At 41.2% G+C, this 17827-nt stretch overlaps 1 protein-coding gene across 3 annotated transcripts in view; it reads right to left on the bottom strand.

Moving 5' to 3' along the window:
• The window catches only part of septin9 (septin-9), an 80596-nt gene that overhangs the window by 36777 nt on the left and 25992 nt on the right, over positions 1-17827 (bottom strand). For 2 of the 3 annotated variants that reach the window (XM_007888500.2, XM_007888501.2), the window contains exon 2: positions 8259-8906. In XM_007888500.2, the coding sequence (XP_007886691.1) occupies positions 8259-8906 (648 nt within the window). Of the gene's footprint in view, positions 1-8258; positions 8907-15390; positions 15640-17827 lie in introns of those variants that run through there. The other variant, XM_007888499.2, reaches the window with a different exon arrangement.

Below are 17827 nucleotides of genomic sequence, written 5' to 3' on the forward strand. Positions count from 1 at the left end.
TTAAAAAAAGAAACACCATTTTCATACGTCAATTAACCACATTCCACTATAGCCGTGAATGCTTCTGTGGGTTCTAATGCACAGCAGAGAACGAACCACAAAGTTGTTTGTAAAGCTCATTGAAATGTTTTTTTTTGGTCAGTCGAGTGTTTGACACAAGCGGAAACTCTTCACCGTGCTTAGAAGCACATCCAAACGAGACAGAGAGTTCCACATATGTATGCCGCTTACACTTGAAAATTTCCCTGTGAGTGGAATGGAGTGGGTGCTTTGCTCACAGTCTAGGCTGACACTCCGATGGCAGTGCTGGGATGTGCTGCGTTGCCAGAGATCTTGTCCTTCGGATGAGATTAAATCCAGGTCCTGCCTGCGTGTTCAGGTGGATGTTAATGATCCCATGACACGACTCGAAAAAATAAGGGAGTTTCTCTCCCGATGTCCTGGACAACAGATCCTCCCAGATAAAGGTGGTCATTCACTCATGGCTATTTGTGAGACGTTCAAGCGTACAGTTTGGCTCCTGTGTTTGCCTGCAAAGTCACTGCACTTTAACAGTACAATCCTGAGAAGCACTTTGAGATATTTCAACGATACATCAAATGCAAACTTTATTATTTTATTATTACCGGCAGGCTTTCCTTAGACCTTTTAACTTCAACCAAATGGTTAGCGTCGAACACTTAAGGCAGAATAATTTAGCACAGACCAACCTCTTTGGTACACAGCAAGCCAATTCAAAGATGAGCGCCATCCAGAAGCGTTAGTAAAGTGTAGCCCATGTCGCTCTGTGTACTTTGAATGCGATTTTAAATGATAAGTACCATGATGTCCTAGATGTAAAATTAAATTATACTCTTAAAATTATATTACGTTGATCTAAAATTGCATTACATGACAAGAGTGCACTTACTGAATGGAGCAGAACCGTGTTTAATCCATAGCAACAAACTCTCTGCACCGAGTGGAATAAAATCCCCTTCGATTTTAATGAGTGATGGATGCAGTGCGCTAAAGGTATATTACACAACCCACACTAAGGCACACTGCATACCTTTGCACTTATATAGCGCCCTCCACGCCGGGCGGCATCTCAGAGCGCTCGCATTGGCCATGGCAGTTTCTGGAACTTTGCAGTCATTTTGCACACCGCAAAGTTCCAGAAACTGCCATGGCCAATCCTACCTGGAGTATTGTTGGCCACAAAACCAGGAGGAACGCCCTTGTCCTTTCAAGCGCTGTGGGATCTTTAAGGCAGGACCAGATTCAACTCTCAGCCGAAGGCCGGCACCTCAGACACTGTCGCTCTGCTGCACTGGGGTGTCAGCATAGACTAGGAATCCCAAAGTTCTAATGTGAGGTTTAAACCCATAATAATAATAATAATAATAATCCTTGCATTTGATATAGCGCTTTTCACGTCGGGAGGACGTCCCAAAGCGCTTCACAGAACACACTGTAAAGTGAATTGACTGTATATTTGTGGGCGAACGCGGCAGCCAATTGCGCACAGCAATGTCCCACAAACAGTCGTAGATTGAAAATGACCAATTTATTATTGGTTTTGGTTTTTGGAGGGATTATTATTAGGCTCTGTGTGGAGTAAGGAAACTTGCCCAAGGTTTCGCCCTCTGCCTGGAATTGAACTCAGGTCTCTCACTTGCAAAGCAAGTGCTCTAACCACTGAGCAACAGGACTGGGTTAATCTTCTAACCCAGGAGCAAGATAATAATATAATAATGATTTTTGCTCCCAAATGAGCAATAATTGCTCCCAAACGAGCCAGGCTGACATCTAAATGTATAACACTGAGTCATCTGTAGATTATTGTGGTGATAATAGTAATAATCCTTATAGGTTTGTCCCAAAGTGCTTCAGAGGATATAACACCAACAACTTGCATTTCTCGAACACCCTTCACATGGAGTAGCGTCCTGGAGTGCTTGTAAATATACTGTAAAGTGTAGCAGCTGTGTTTCGTGGACGCATCCAGCAACCAATTTTTCGCGCAGCAATGTCCCACAAACAGCCAGGAAGTGAATGACCAATTTTTGGGGGAGGATTGTTGAACGACGGTTAAAAACGTTAGCCCCCAGGAAGGAAGTTTCTTTTTACTTGAGCAATCCCTAAATCAATCTTACGTGACAGCAAAGAACAAAAAGATAACGCTGATCAGAGCACATCTCAAACGTTTGGTTTCGTGACAGTTTTCTCTTCATTTCTCTCCCGTCCTGAAGGCAAAGATTCCCTTTGGGGTAAGGATTCACAAAAACGTGGCACGTGCCTCAGCCAAAGTGGTCATTCTTCAATGGTTGATCTCAGGCACTGAATGTTGGCAGGTTAGTTGGCTGTGGAAGTCGTCACAGCCAAATCGATTCTTGTTCAAGCCTGAGGTGCACACACACACACACACACCCAATACATCACACCACCACACACACAACACATAAACACACACACACACAAACACACACACCCACATAACACATAAACACACACAACACATAAACACACCCACACACACAACACATAAACACACACAACACATAAACACACCCACACAACACATAAACACACACAACACATAAACACACACACACCCACACACACCACATAAACACACACACCACACATAAACACACACACACACACACAAACACACACACCCACACACACAACACATAAACACACCCACACACACAACACATAAACACACCCACACACACAACACATAAACACACACACACCCACACACACAATGCATAAACACACACACACACACACACAACACATAAACATACCCACACACACAACACATAAACACACACACACAGACAACACATAAACACACACACACACCAACAAGTGTAAGCACCCTCCCAGCCTGGCCTAATGTTGAGTTCAAATGCAATGCCCAGACTCCATGCATTCAGCCTGTGAAGATGGACTAGTGCTACACCATGTAGAACGTTGGGCAAGTTTCCTTAATCCACACACCTGTTTACTCAGCAGTAAGTAGGAACCCGCGTGTTAGTCGTTTGGCGGATCACTTTTCCGGGGGTTATAATCTCTTCAAAAAAATTAATAAACAAATAATAATTTGGTCATTCAATCCACAACTATTTGTGGGACGCCGCTGTGCGCAATTGGTTGCCATGTTTCACCCACAAAATACACAGTCAATTCACTTTGCAGCATATTCCGTGAAAGCGCTTTGAGACGTCTCGAAGACGTGATGAGGCGCCGTATCAAATGCAAGGATTAGTATTTTTAACTTCATTTAAAGGTCTCCCATTTAAATTAAGTGCGAGAATTATTTTTCAAGGAGTAAAAGCTGTGATCTGCCAAGGATCTGGATACTCTGTACCCTGCATATATACTGCACTGGATGACATTTTATGCCTGCTTATTCTTTTCCCTTTATGGTATTCAACGTTTAGTGCGTTCATTTGGACTCAAAAATCTATTCCATTTCCAGAAAAACATTTTGCAAAATGCCAAACATTTGGTCTAAAAATAGTTTTCTCCAACGAAACCATGAGTTTCGTCCGCAGTAATGATGGTATAGTACAATCTTGTGGCTTGCCACCCAACAGCAAAGTAGAGAAAAGAAGCGAGAGACCTGGGTTCAATTCCAGGCAGAGGGCGAAACCTTAGGCAAGTTTCCTTACTCCACACACCTAATAATAATCCTTGCAAAAAACAAAACAATAATAAATTGGTCATTTTCAATCCACGACTGTTTGTGGGATGCTGCTGTACGCAATTGGCTGCTGCGTTCGCCCCTAAATATACGATCAATTCACTTAACAGTATATTCTGTGAAGCGCTTTGGGACGTCTAGAAGACGTGAAAAGCGCTATATCAAATGCAAAGATTATTATTATTATCATTATTTTCAGCATTGCTGCTCTAATGAGTCCCAATGGTCAGGACCCACCATCACATTTCATGGGATGAATCAGAAAGTTCCTCAAAGGACAAGTTGAATTCCCTGGATCCTGGTGTTCCTCTTGTTTTGACTGTAGGCTGTTCAAAAGGGACTTTTATCGCTGTTTTTGTAGCTGAATTACATCACTTTCTACTTACAAAAGATGCTGGACACCTACCCTCCCTATGACAGGCAAGGCGCCAGAGAAATTTTCAGGTGTTTATATTACAAAGGATAAAAGTAATACCTTGTGGCCAAGCAAACTAGCAATGGAGCACTGACAGCGCCACCAAGTATGCGAGCCCTGCAGTGTGTAAAGTCAGCTGCGCAGAGACTGAAGTATTTAAAATTGCTGCTTGCAAGAGAATTCAGGAATTTGATAGCAGTGAGTGGCCAGCCTTTGTGTGCCTTTGAAACCTTTAATGTTGAGTTAAAACGGGATCCAGCGGAATAGACGGTGAAAGGCTGTGGTCAAATGGGTCCATGGTAGCCACCAACCACTTGTGACAAGTTCGAGGAGGTATCTTCACAAGATGAGCAGATATTCAGCTAAGTGCTATCATCAATGATACTTATCATACCAAACGATGCATTGCTGACTCCACAATTATGCAAATTCCCATAAAACGAGTTATCTTTTTTTTAAATGGAGAACTCCAGCACTCGGTAACTTTGTTATCTCCTTCAGCGTTTAATTCCAATACATTTCCAAGCTTAAAAAACAGTTTCACTGTAGTCAGTATTTTAACAGCTTTAAGTCTACAGAATTTGGAAGAATAGCTTTTTGTAGCCAAGGAAAATATATGATGTTAGTTATTTTTACATTATTTTGGCAGAGGTTTGGATGATAATACACTTACTACAGCCAAGACTCAAGATATGCGCTATGTGTTCATAAATGTAAAACATAAGGACATTAAATATATTCCGTATTGCTTCGTTTTATAGACAAAGAAATCAGCAGTTTTTTTTCAGAAATCGTTCAACCGAAAACACAGCCCAAGGTTAAAAGTAATTGAAGACTTTGTATTATTATGAGGTACGTTAATTCATTATGGGCTGCATTGCACCTTCATTGGATGCATTTAATCCACGACTGTTTGTGGGACACTGCTGTGCGCAATTGGCTACCGCGTTTCACCCGCAAAATATACAGTCAATTCACTTTACAGTATATTCTGTGAAGCTCTTTGAGACATCTCGAAGATGCAAATGCAAGGATTATTATTATTGATGCTGCATGTCTCATGGTGAATCGCAGTGATTTGAGCACTGTCTCGCCACCAAAAGCACAGCGGAAATGAGAGGAGCAAATCCTGAGATGAGATGTTCCCCTGCAGCATAAACACAGCAGTTGCCTGTCTCATTGAGCTTGCTGCTTGCTCTGTTCAGATCTGATTGAATTAATTGTAACATTTAAGAGCTGATATCATTAAAAACAAACGTCCCATTTTGGTGTTCTGCACATCCTGCACTGTGTGCGTGCAGCCGCACAACCCAAAACTGGGTGCTTTGAGTTTCCAGTCTGATTGAAAATCATGTGGAATGGCAAGTATGAGTCAGAGCCACGTGGCTGTACTATTCACAGCAAAGCAGCTTCGCTCTTCTACACACCAGAAATTAACGCGAGCTCCTGTCTTTGAGATGGCCAGCACTTTGTTACGGAGAGAATTTTCATCCAAGCTCAGGTCTAGGAGAACCCACTTCAAAGGCTCAGAAGTGCAGTAAATGCGTCCATCTCTACCACAGCAACTTGGTATTTATATAAAAATTATATTAAAACAAATATACAGTCAATTCACTTTACAATATATTCTGTGAAGCGCTTTGAGACGTCGAGACGACGTGAAAAGCGCTATATGAAAAGCAAGGATTATTATTATTATTATCTTGTCTTTCACAGTTACCTGACTCAAAGTACTTCACAGAGACCCAACTGAGCAGGGTGGTATTGCATAGATAATCATTGCATTTTGTTGGGTTTGCCTCTAAAGGCAAAGCTTCTTAAAATGTAGTGACTGTGTATTTGTAGGCAAACATGGCAGCCATTTTTCACACAGCAATGTCCCATGGATAGACATGAAGTGAATGAACTACATCAATGTGGGGGGGGGGGCGGGTTGCATCATTAATCACAATAGATTACGTTTCTGTTTGCAAAACAGTTGAAGCTATTGGGAGTAGAGACTGGGAGTAGAGACACCAAAACTGTGACTTATGTTGTGATAATTATCACAGGTCGTATTTCCCTCGCTTCCTTCGTGTATTTAAAATTGCTGGTTGCCCACAGGGAAAAAAAACTAAGGAATTTCATAGCAGCAGAAAACCCATATCCACCTTTTTTTGACTGTTTTGTGTATTTGCCAGACGTATAGTCAATTCACTTCACAGTGAAGCACTTTGAGACGTCTCAACGACGTGATAAAAATACACTGTAAAGTGAACTGCCTATATAGTTTTGTGGACGAAAAGCGACAGCCAATTGCGCACAGCAGTGTCCCACAAACAGTCGTGGATTGAGTGACCAATTTTTTCTTTAATATATCGTTGTAAGGATGCACTACAGTATGTGATATAGTTGTCAACAAAAAGGGTAATGGGATAATTCGCAATCTAACGATCGACAAGCTGGAAAGGGAGCCTCTCAACTTTGAAATTGGAGACGAAAAGCAGAGACATCTCAATCTCCTGCCTCTCAGCAATGATCAGCAACTCACCACATGGAGAATCCATCAACCTCTGGCATCATGCACTAGAGCACCAACAGTGCCAGGAGACTGCTACCCATACGCAGTCACTTTGCACTGAGTTTCAACGACATGGTAAGGCACTACATCAGAAGTGCTCTGCATGAGGTTCTGCTTGAAAGCTTCTAACTACTGAATCATCCACAAGCCAAAACTTTGAGGCTGTTAATGATGAAAATAACCGATAAGATTATTCTGTTCCTTTTCAGACTGCAAACGTCTCCTGTACACGGTTAAAGGTCTGAACACTGACTGTGTGTTAAGTACATCAGAGCATTTTACAATGGATTTGCTGCTTCCATTTCATATCTTCTGCTGAACCAAGACCCAGAATAAGTTTGACAAAATGAAGGCAGAAGAAAAGGAATGGCTGGTTTAGCTATTTCACAGACAGACAATTCTGTAAAATCAGTTAATACTGTGGCTTTTGTGGCTTCATGTTATAGTACATTTCAGCAGTGCCAGTTCCTCCACTTCCTGTGCCACAAACTGGTGCCCAGAAAGGTTATCGCATCATATTCTGCTAATCTTTATACTCGGCTGCCTTCGACATGCACAATGGAGAACGTTCATGTACAAAAAGGAAATCATTTTCAGTTTGAGACAAGTGTAAAGTAATAATAATAATAATAACCCTTGCATTTCTGATAGGCGACAAAGTTAATGGGTTTGTTCTCATTATTGACATCGCTCTCGCACTGCACCGTGATTCATACGGTACGTAAAGATTTAACAAGGAGACGGTAACACACGCAACATTAACCAAAAAAAAGAACCCGCCTGTTTCACTAGTGAGGCTTTAATCATTCCTTCTGTATGAGCAATATGGCCCACTTTGTCAGGAACTAATCTTTTTAAAATCTCACCCTCAAAAAAACACTCGAACTAAGGTCCATCAACGCGAATTGAAAAGCATTCAACCTCATCTGTAACTGTTCAGGGTCTTTTGAGTTCTTTCAGGGCAGTAGCATCATAAGTGATATTAGCTTAAAGTTCTCTGGATTTTTTTGGGGGTCAGCCAGGCGTCTGACACCTGGGGAACCCCATCACCACTCTTAAGAGAGTATCCAAAGGGATGACTGTTCAAGGGAGCATACATCACAGTTACAGGGATTTTCAAATGATTGCAAAAGAATTAAACTTTTCCCACCATAAAACTTGCACAATACCTTTCAGAGTTTGATATGACTGTTGTGTCAATGATCACTTGTCAATGAATAAACACAAAATGCCTTTGAAAATAAATTAGCTTAGTTTTAAAGTAATAAAATCGTCACCAGTTTAGACTGTTAGACTTTGGGGCAGTGCAGCTTTGGTACTGAGGGTCGAACAAGAAAGAAACATCATAGACACAAAGTACACTAACCCCATAAATATGCTTCACCCCCACGCTTACCTTAACATACATCTGATCCACATCTCACACAAAGCTCACTGAAACTAAATCTAATCAAATCTTTTCAATGTATTTACCTTCTTACACGATAGCTTGCAGTGAGGAAATAGTCCCTAAAATAAAGAAACTCACATCTCAGAAGCATCGAACATCCCTGAACAGTAAAACTCATTAAATGTATACTTACTGCTCTCGCTTTTCACTCTGACTTCAGTAACGGCTTTGTCTGGCTGTGCTTCCTGTGGTGGGTGGTAATTGATGTGGGGAGAGACTGAATTTTCTAACTGTTTAGTCGGGGGTTCTTGATGCTTCGGTATTTGAATTTCTACCCGTTTTGGAGATATCTCCGTCAACGAAGGTGTAGGAGTCTCTGTTCTTCTCGCGATCGACTCTGGGAGCTTTGAGCCCACTGTTTCCAATCTTCTTAAAGTGGGTTCCTGGAGTTTGGGTCCCGAAATATCTGTCCTCCTTGGGATTACTTCGGGAGGTTTATGGCCTAGCAGTTCTGCTCTTTTAAGGCTGATCTTTGGCGCAACATGGCTTGCGGTTTCCACTTGCTTTGAAGAAAGGTCAATAGAAATTTCCGTTCTTCTAGACACGGCTTCTGGGAGCTTAGTTCCCGCAATCTCAATTCTCTTGACAGATGATTTGGGAGATTTAGTGTTAGACGTTTCCGCTTGTTTTGAAGGTAGATCTGAAGGTTTTCCCACCAAATCCTGATATTTGTGCCCAGGTGACGGACTTGATCTCAGGAGAGGAGTCGGTATCCGCCTCGTCGGAACGGAGGGATTTGGCGGCTGGTCCACTTCCTCCACCTCAAATGATCTTTTCAAAGCTGAAACACAAGAATGAGGGCACATTAACAGGACAAATCAAGGTCTGGCCTTTAACGTTGCATTAGAATCGATACGTCAGCAAAAGTCCTTGGTTAGTTCCAAAGAACTCGCAAGATTGGGTTTGGATGAAGAAGGCACTTTGGCCCATTTGATCTCATCCTTCTAGAATCTCACCCCAGCCATCACAGCATCGTGCTATGTGTTAAAAGTGTCCAGCACAATCAAGTTTGAAAGATTAATTTAGATATTCAGCAGGGACTGAATGGGGCAGGTTAACAATTAACACAAAGCCTCTTTACCTCTGGAATCTGGGGGGCTGAATCGACATTGATGAGAAGCAAGCCTTCTTTTCTTTATTGGCTGTCATGTTCTTACGTGAATTTCTTTTTGACTTAACCCCCGACTAAACAGGTGGAAAACTCCCTCATTCCTGGCGGTCGTAAAACCTCCAGCTCAAAGTGTATTAACCACCATCGCACCAGTTAAATGTGCCAAATATCTTTTTTTAAAAGGTTGATTACCCCGCACAAACCTTTTGTGAAAAAAAAATCAATTTCAGGAGATTTTGTTTTTGTTTTTTTTAAAAAAAACTGTTGGGTTTTCATTTTTCATAAAATAACAGAAAATCCACGACTCACAAAGGGGGAAGAGGCTGAGTTCTGAGTCTAGAATCTTATCAAGTCAACAGCTATAATAGCCACAACTTACATATAAAAAAACGTGTATACGAATAACCTGCCAACAGTACACAAACGTCACCTACAAAATAAACAGTGCCGACACTTCATGGTAAATTCCATGAAGGTCAAATGTAAGAGACTTTGTACAGGTTACTGCACGGGGTACAAAACATAAGAGTCAATTCACTTTACAGTATATTCTGTGAAGCGCTTTGAGACGTCTCAAAGATGTGATAAGGCGTTGTATCAACTACAAGTTAACAAGGATTATTATTATTATTATTCTTGCGCTAATCTTAGCCTGGAGGTTAGACTCTCATCTTGGTCAGATTAAGGTGGGGATTGTACTCGCCTTGGGCTCCACTGGCCCCAGCTTGAGCTGAGTCCTCCCTTGCAAGGGTGGAGTTTAGCTACACCAACAACAACAACAGCATGCATTGATATAGCGCCCCTCACACAGGGTAGCGTCCCAGAGCACTTGATTTCTAAGCATTGGACAGATCGGTGCTTCAACAACCATTTGATTTTTCTAATGAGCAATAGGAGCAGGACTTCTGTAACTTCTGAATCTACCGCCAGCATTCGCCGCGCTTCAGTTAACACAATAGCTGCCACATCTCTTTACCATTCGCATCAGTTTAGCACTAACGATGTTACCGTTGTGCAATAACAACCTGCTCAGGAATGACCCTCGAACCTCACAAGTTAATTAATCTGACAGTACAGGTCAACCAGCCCACTTCCATTGATTCATCTCGGCCTCTTAAAGGACCTGAATGGTGTCTCTTCTCAAATACTTTTCCCAAATGAAAACAAGTTCACCTCTGCTGGTCTCTCCTCATAAATTGCAGCCCTGAACTCTTGGAATAATAATAATAATAATCCTTGCATTTGATATGGTGCCTTATCACGTCTTTCAGACGTCTCAAGGATTATATACCGTAAAGTGAATTAACTGTATATTTGTGGGCGAAACGCAGCAGCCAATTGCGTACAGCAGCGTCCCACAAACAGTCGTGGATTGAGTGAGCAAATTATTATTTCTTTTTTTCTTGAGGGAGTATTATCCACACGCCTGATAATAATCATCCTTTGAGTTTGAGTGAATGCCTTTGAGTTGCAACTTATTATTTGACTAGCTGTGTTAACACAGACAGTGATAAGACTCAGACAAGTCACACTCCGATTCTTTTCCTTCTTCACCTTTGCTGATGAACAGTCTTAGATCATGTACATATGTTTGCAGTTTCCTGTTCCAATATGCACTACCTTATGTTTATCTGTATTTGCATCTGCTAATCAAGTCCAATTGCTTAATAGGTTCTCTTTCGCTTTGAATTTCTCCCTTATGTTTGTGAACCAGCCACGCTCTTTGGCATCATTGCCAAACATTATAACATTACCAGCAGCATTCCTGTTCTAGTCGTTCATCAGCAGCATAAAAGGCAGGGTTGGTGGGGGGATGAAAACACATAGAAAACACTGGCAGGAAATGATCTGAGGACTTATCTGCACCATGGGTGGCCATTCTGCCCAGGGCCATGACTTAGAACAAGGCCCTGTCTGGAAGACTCATTAGCCATGAATTGAAATGACGACTGAGCTAAATCTCAGCTAACTCTAGCAAAGTCACTTCAAAACAACCTTGCTCTTCATCCTTAACTTACAAAAAACTCTCCCAATACCTATTGTCCCTTGGGACAATAAATACTGCCAACACCTTGGGGACGTCCTCTTGACGTGAAAGGCCTATACGAATGTAATTTGTTCTTGTCGTCCCTTTCTATATACCTAATGGTTATGCTGTCCTTGGATCTGATTACTCTGGATACACTATTTCAGCGTCTTTCAGGCGTTCTATGTTGAAATGATTCTGACAACAGGTATCTGTCCTATTTGGGGTTAGTTGGATGAAGCCAGTTATATATATATATATAGGGGACCAAAAAGTTGTGATATCTACCCTATAAAAAAAGTCATAATTTCTTTAAGACTTATTAGGGCAACGTTTTGGTCATTCTTTAGTATTCGCTACCTAGATTCACAAATAGTCCATAACGGGAAATATACCCCACTAATCCCCTGGAAGTCCACTTGTTGCAATCTACTTCTGGAGCGAAGTTTAAATGGATCAGTGGGATGAACTTCCTGGTCTCTCCTTCTGGCAACTTCCCAGAGTTGCTACTGTCAAGTGTTGCAGTCGAAGAACCACTGCATTTTCAACCTAATTAGACAGGATTGGAGGCACAGAGTTCATAGTCTATGCTGCCACTCCAATGCAGTGCTGGGGGGAGCAGTGCACTGGCAGAGGTGCCATCCTTCTGATGAGAACCTGTATTGCATTATTCAAAAATAAATTGTCCCGGTGTCCTCATCAACAAACCTCCAGATACACTCTGTGACGCTATCCTGTGTGAGGGGCGCTATATAAATGCAAGCTGTTGTTATTGATGCATTTTGTCATTTACTTCAAGGTTGTTTGCGACTTTGCACAGTCATTTCGTGTGTACAAATTGACTGCTGTGTTTGACTGCAAATGCACAGTCACAACATCTTACAGTAAAATCCTGTGACGTGCTTTGAGCCATCTCGCCTGACACAAAAACAGCAACAAAATCACATCTGTATAGTGCCTTTCACGTCGGGAGGACGTCCCAAAGGAGGACACAGTAAGATGCAGCAGTACATCAAACACAAGGCTTTTATTGGAAGTTCTTCAAGGTTGCAGTTTAAGGCAGTTACTGAGGAAAGAGATGTGGCTGGGAAAACGAGTTTCAGTGAGAACATCATCAAACACAAGAAGGAAAACAGATAGTAAAGAAGGAGAGCAGGGTAAAAGGGAAGAACAAAACAGGATTATATTAATCATTGGCCACTGAATTTATAGAACCTGTGATTAACAAGAGACATTTTAGACCTATTAATGAAGTGTTAGCTCTCTTTGTAGATGTTCCACTTTGTAAAATGCCCCTTAATAATCCATGAGTGTAACTGCATGTGCCCCACCATTGGTTTCTGCTATCTGTTTCTCAAAGATAAATTGCCATAAGCAAGGAGTGCTTTAAATAATCATTTTCTATTATCTTTTTGTTTTGATTTTTTCCCTTTTTTCTGAATGTCTCTGTGCCTTGTACCATTCCGAGAAGAGAAGCTTTGTTCTCTGTGCAGAAGCTTTGGTTAGCTATTCTGGGTAGACTGGAGAGTTCAAAGCCAACATTAGCTTAGGATCATACCACACTGTCCAAAGTGGCACAGTTTTACATGAAACGTTATTCTACTGAATCAATGGCCTTTCAAACTGGCGCAATTAGTTATAATAATAATAATCCTAATTTGATATAATGCTTCATTAAGTCTTTGAAACGTCTCAAAGCACTTTATAGGATTTACTGTAACATGCAGTGCCTGTGTATTTTGAAGACTACCAATTTACAAAGCAATGCAGCAGCCCCTGACTTGTTAGCCCTGACAGTGAGTTATTTAGAATTCAGATGTGCATTTAATACTTGGTACCTTGGTGTTTGATGGCGAGACTTGTATCTAACACCCAGTAGTCTTGCGGTTGGTTGTATCTGATCTCTAGGAGTCTAGAGACAGGATGTACGCCTTGCTTGTGACTTGTGCATTTATAATTGGTTTAATTGCAGTGTTTCAATATGCGCTTAGCATTGCCAAACCCCTGGCTTCTGCCAAACTGCACTCTCAAGCTTGACGTGCTTCCCCACCTCACTTCCTTCCCCTCCCCCTTTCTCCTCCAACCACAACCCCCCCCCCCCACACACACACTCCCATCCCAAGAGATTGCTCACTCAATGAATGACAAAGAAACTCTGGTTTGCAAAAGGTTCCTGCATGTGTCAGTTAGACTTGACAAAAACTATCATTGACCTCGCAGAATTTATCAAAAAATATTATTTGTCAACCACTCACTCATCCAGTGAGTTGACCAAGGAGAGATTTCCTGTCGATGTATTCTTTGCAAGTTTAACCCTTCACTGAGAACTCAAAGCAAAGTCATTTCAAATTGCAATGATGGCCTTAGTGACCACATTTCAGGTGGAAAGAAGAAACCGCAAAGGATTTCAAAACTACCGGGCAAGTTGTTTTCCATTAAAAAGGCTTCGGTTTAGACATCGACACAAAGGAATCGCGAGAAAATTCGAATGGGTGGACTAGATGGCTAGAGGGATACACAGTCAATCTAACTTTACACTATATCCTGTGAAGCACTTTGAGACGTCAACGACATCAAAGGCACTCAATCAAAATGCAACGATTGTTATTATTGATAGTTAACTACTGCCATAACTGTTACTGGGTTAAAACAAATCCTTATTCTGCAGTTAGCGTGCGTACACTTGACCAGCAACTTGTGAGTTATTGGGATTGATTCAAATAATATTACGGGTACTTTTGACACATTCTTTGACACACAGTGAAAGTAACACCTCTGACACTGACTTATAACCCTTTCTGTTTTGACCTTACATTCCCTAATTACAGTAATTACCAAGTGGCAACAAAGATTTCCAGCGTTGACATCAGCTCGCTTGAAGGTGCTGGAAAGACACAGGGAGCCAGTAACTTATTTTCCTGCATTGTGAAGTACATCAAATAGGTGAAGAGTTTAGACTCAAAAGTTAACGCGGAGAATAATATTGATAATGCTGATAATAATAATTATTATAATAATTCTTGCAATTGTTATAGCGCCTTTCACATCAGGAGGACATGCCAAAGTGCTTCACAAGAATAATGAAAACCTAGCCTGAGCCTAGCTCACACTCTGTAACCTCAAGTGTGTGTCTGACTGAGAAATTTCATGCTGTTTTACTGATTGACACATCTGCCAGTACACAATGAAAGGTCACTTAATGACATATTCTCTATTTATTTCCACCTCAAAATGGTCTGCTTGGTACGTGCCTCTCGCAATAGAACTGTTACAGCTTCAACATTAAGTGTTACGACTCCTGTAGACATTTGCACCATCTCCTTGAAAAATCTTATCTTCTGCCAAGAATCCAGCATTCATTGATTGCTTTAACAGTTTACTCTGGATTTGGAATCACAAAGACATGCAATTGCTTGACACTGTTTCAACAAAGCTCAGAGATTTTCCAGTTTTTTTTAAAAATGCCTGCAAACCGACAGCCTGGTATGTTTTCCATCAAATCTGATTCCATGTCGGGATGTGCTGCAGGGAATTCTCTGTTATTTGCAGGTCTGAGGGGGAAATACAGCACGTTCAGGAACTGTTGATAAAATATCCATTTCCTGTGCTTTAAAATAGATTGCATGGCATATTGGAGAGAAAGGAAGTAAAGGCCACATGCAATAATTATCTGTTAGTTGGAGCATCCTGAAGGGAAGTTTGCATTTGGAAAAATAATCAGACCGTGAGCATAATCCTGAAGAATTAAAGCCAAGAATATTCTTCTGCAGGAAAGTTACTCCCCACTGCTTGATGTTTTTCACAGGAATGTCAGGCAGCAACTCGGAGCAGATGATAGCTGTGGCTTAAAGTTAAATGTCAGATTGGAGTGTTTTTTTGTGCAGCTTCGCCTTTAGTTCCAATCAAAGTGCTAGTCTGCCTTTACACAAAGGTACACATAATATATACAATATATATATATACAGTACATTGTTGTCAATGTAGCTACACAGCAGAGCTGTAGAATTCATTACAAGAGTCATCCACAGAACAAAAACATTGCATTCATTCCTTATCGCCCACATACCCACTACGCAAATACCAGGTAGAAAAACAATCACAAGCAATAATCAGAATAGAGTTACAAACCTTCAAAATCTGATATAATTCCCTCCAAATGATCACTTACTGATACGTCAGACATCTTCCCCCAAATAGATTCTGACCCTTAGGTACCTCTTCCTTCAGATACAAATCAGAAACCAGTTGCCGACGCGATCTCACCAGCTCTTCGGAGCTGTGAGAATGCTTTTTTTTCCCCTTCTCTTTAGTACTTACTAAAACAACTTTTGGACCTTAGTGAGGGTTGACTGCACTGAACTACGCAAAGCCAAGCAGAGGCAGAGGCAAGCACGATGAATGGACACAGCCCACGCTCCTTACAGAGGCAATCAATGAAATGGTCAGCAGTTTAACTGGCTGAACGAGACGCCTATCAAAAGGCTTTCTGTTCTGCTGTGAATTGTGATTCACCGCTGAACGGAAGACAGCTTGAGGGCAGCACAGTGTAGCTGCAAAGTCATTGAGCTCAATTCTTCCTTGAAAAAAATACTGAATACATTTTAAGAACTACCTAACTCAGGCTTGCTCTTTTGAGAGTTTCTGTTTGTGTCAATGTAAATCCAAAACCTAACCAGTCTTCTCCCTGCGGTAACTTTACTCAGAGAGAAAAAGTACAGTGTTTTTTTTCCCCCCTACTTTAAAAATGTACATTATGGTTGTCAAAATAGTTTGCATCTGCTAAGCATTAGCTTTCACTTTGTGACATTTTCTGTAGAAGAGCACAGGCATCATCTGAAAGGTGCGTTGAGCATACAGTTCTTAGTTAGTTATAAACACTGAATTATATTTATCCACGTTAGTCACATCCTCCGTGCCTTCTTATATTATGACCCTAAAAAATGATAAATGACATCCGCTCTTTCAGTGTTGCACAATTTAACCTCTTCTGCCTCAGAAAGCAAATAAAGAATTTGGATTTTTATTGCAAAAAAAAATCTAATTTCTCGATCTGATACCGAAACTCTGTGTGCAGATTGGCTGCTGTGCTTACCCACAGAATACACAGGAAACTGTACAGAACTTTACAATAAATCCTTGTAAAGCCCTTTGAGACATCCTACCGACGTGAAAGGCGCTACATCAAATGCAAGAATCTTTTTTAAAAAAGTGAAACATTTTCAGAGTTGGACTCGAGCCACTTTTCTAAAAGTCCTATAAAATAGTCTAACATTCCGGCCTCGAATGCTGACAACCACGTCCGAAAGGTTTACGTTAGCCGTTATAAACACAACAGATTAATAGTGTCTTGATCCTAGTTACTGAACGATACTTTAATGGCATCTTAATGTGGCAAATCTGCAGTTAATGTTCAGTTGTCAAGTGCCTGATTCAATTGGGGGTGGGATGGGGGGAGGGCACTCGAATAATATACACAAGCGCACTATAAACACAGAACGCAACTCTTAGTATGTTCAACTCTTGGTGGAGATAAATCTGTTCACTTAGCTTCAATCGATATCTAAAATACTAATTCTATGGCGCTAACTTCCTCAGGGTAAAAACTGCATGTCCTTTGTTCCGGCTGTAACTATAGAGCAATGCCAGCTGATCGCAAAGTACATGCAATGTCAAAATCCATAAAAGTTGGTCTCTTGGGCTGATATAAACACCCATGTCCGTGATTAAAATAACAAGTACAGGCATTTGGCATGAGGCTTGGAAAACAAGGAAATGTAGGCCAAGTACCACTCTTCTGAGCAGTTCTCAAAATCAGTGTAAACCTCGTATATGGGGCTGCACCTTCAATATTGACGGTGTTATTGTGAGTGTATGTGTTTGAAGGTGCAAAGTTGCTTTATATAATCTCTGTACGTTTCTGCTTCTTCGTCTTCATTTTTAACATTCTCCAGATTGAGGATTTCCAACCCTGTTAGGAATCTGTGTGTCGCTGTGTCTTACCCGTGTGACACCACAGCTGTTCTGTATTATACAAAGTACGTAAAGGAGAAAGGAGTTTCCCCCAGTCTTTCCTCGCCAACAATCCAGCCGGATAAAATTTGCTGTGCGCAAGTGGCCAGTCACGTTTTGCCTACAAACACACAGTCACTACACTTGACAGCAAAATCCTGTGAAGCACTTTGAGACATCCTCCTGATATGAAAGGCACTATACCAAATACAAGGATTACAACAACTTGCATTTATATACACCCTGGAGGGGCTCAGGGCACTTATTATTATTAAATTATCTCATCAGTATTATTATAAGGTGCCTTTCCCTTTCCCTCAGTTTGTTTCTTCCTGTGTGAAGATCAGCAAAAAGACTTGTGCTGTGTGTGCCCTTAGTCTGAATATCCAGAAAAAGTCAGGATTTAGAAAGTTCCAAGCAGCAAAGTAAACAGCCACCAAACACCACATTAAATGCAGCTAAACATTCCCAGCAACTGTTTACTGATAACTGTATATATTACTCAGTACAAACTCTCTTCTGGCTCCGACGTTAAAGTCTACGAGGCTTCTCAATA

The sequence above is a fragment of the Callorhinchus milii genome, unplaced genomic scaffold (genome assembly GCF_018977255.1).
Source record: "Callorhinchus milii isolate IMCB2004 unplaced genomic scaffold, IMCB_Cmil_1.0 Scaffold20, whole genome shotgun sequence".
NCBI classification, from domain to species: domain Eukaryota; kingdom Metazoa; phylum Chordata; class Chondrichthyes; order Chimaeriformes; family Callorhinchidae; genus Callorhinchus; species Callorhinchus milii.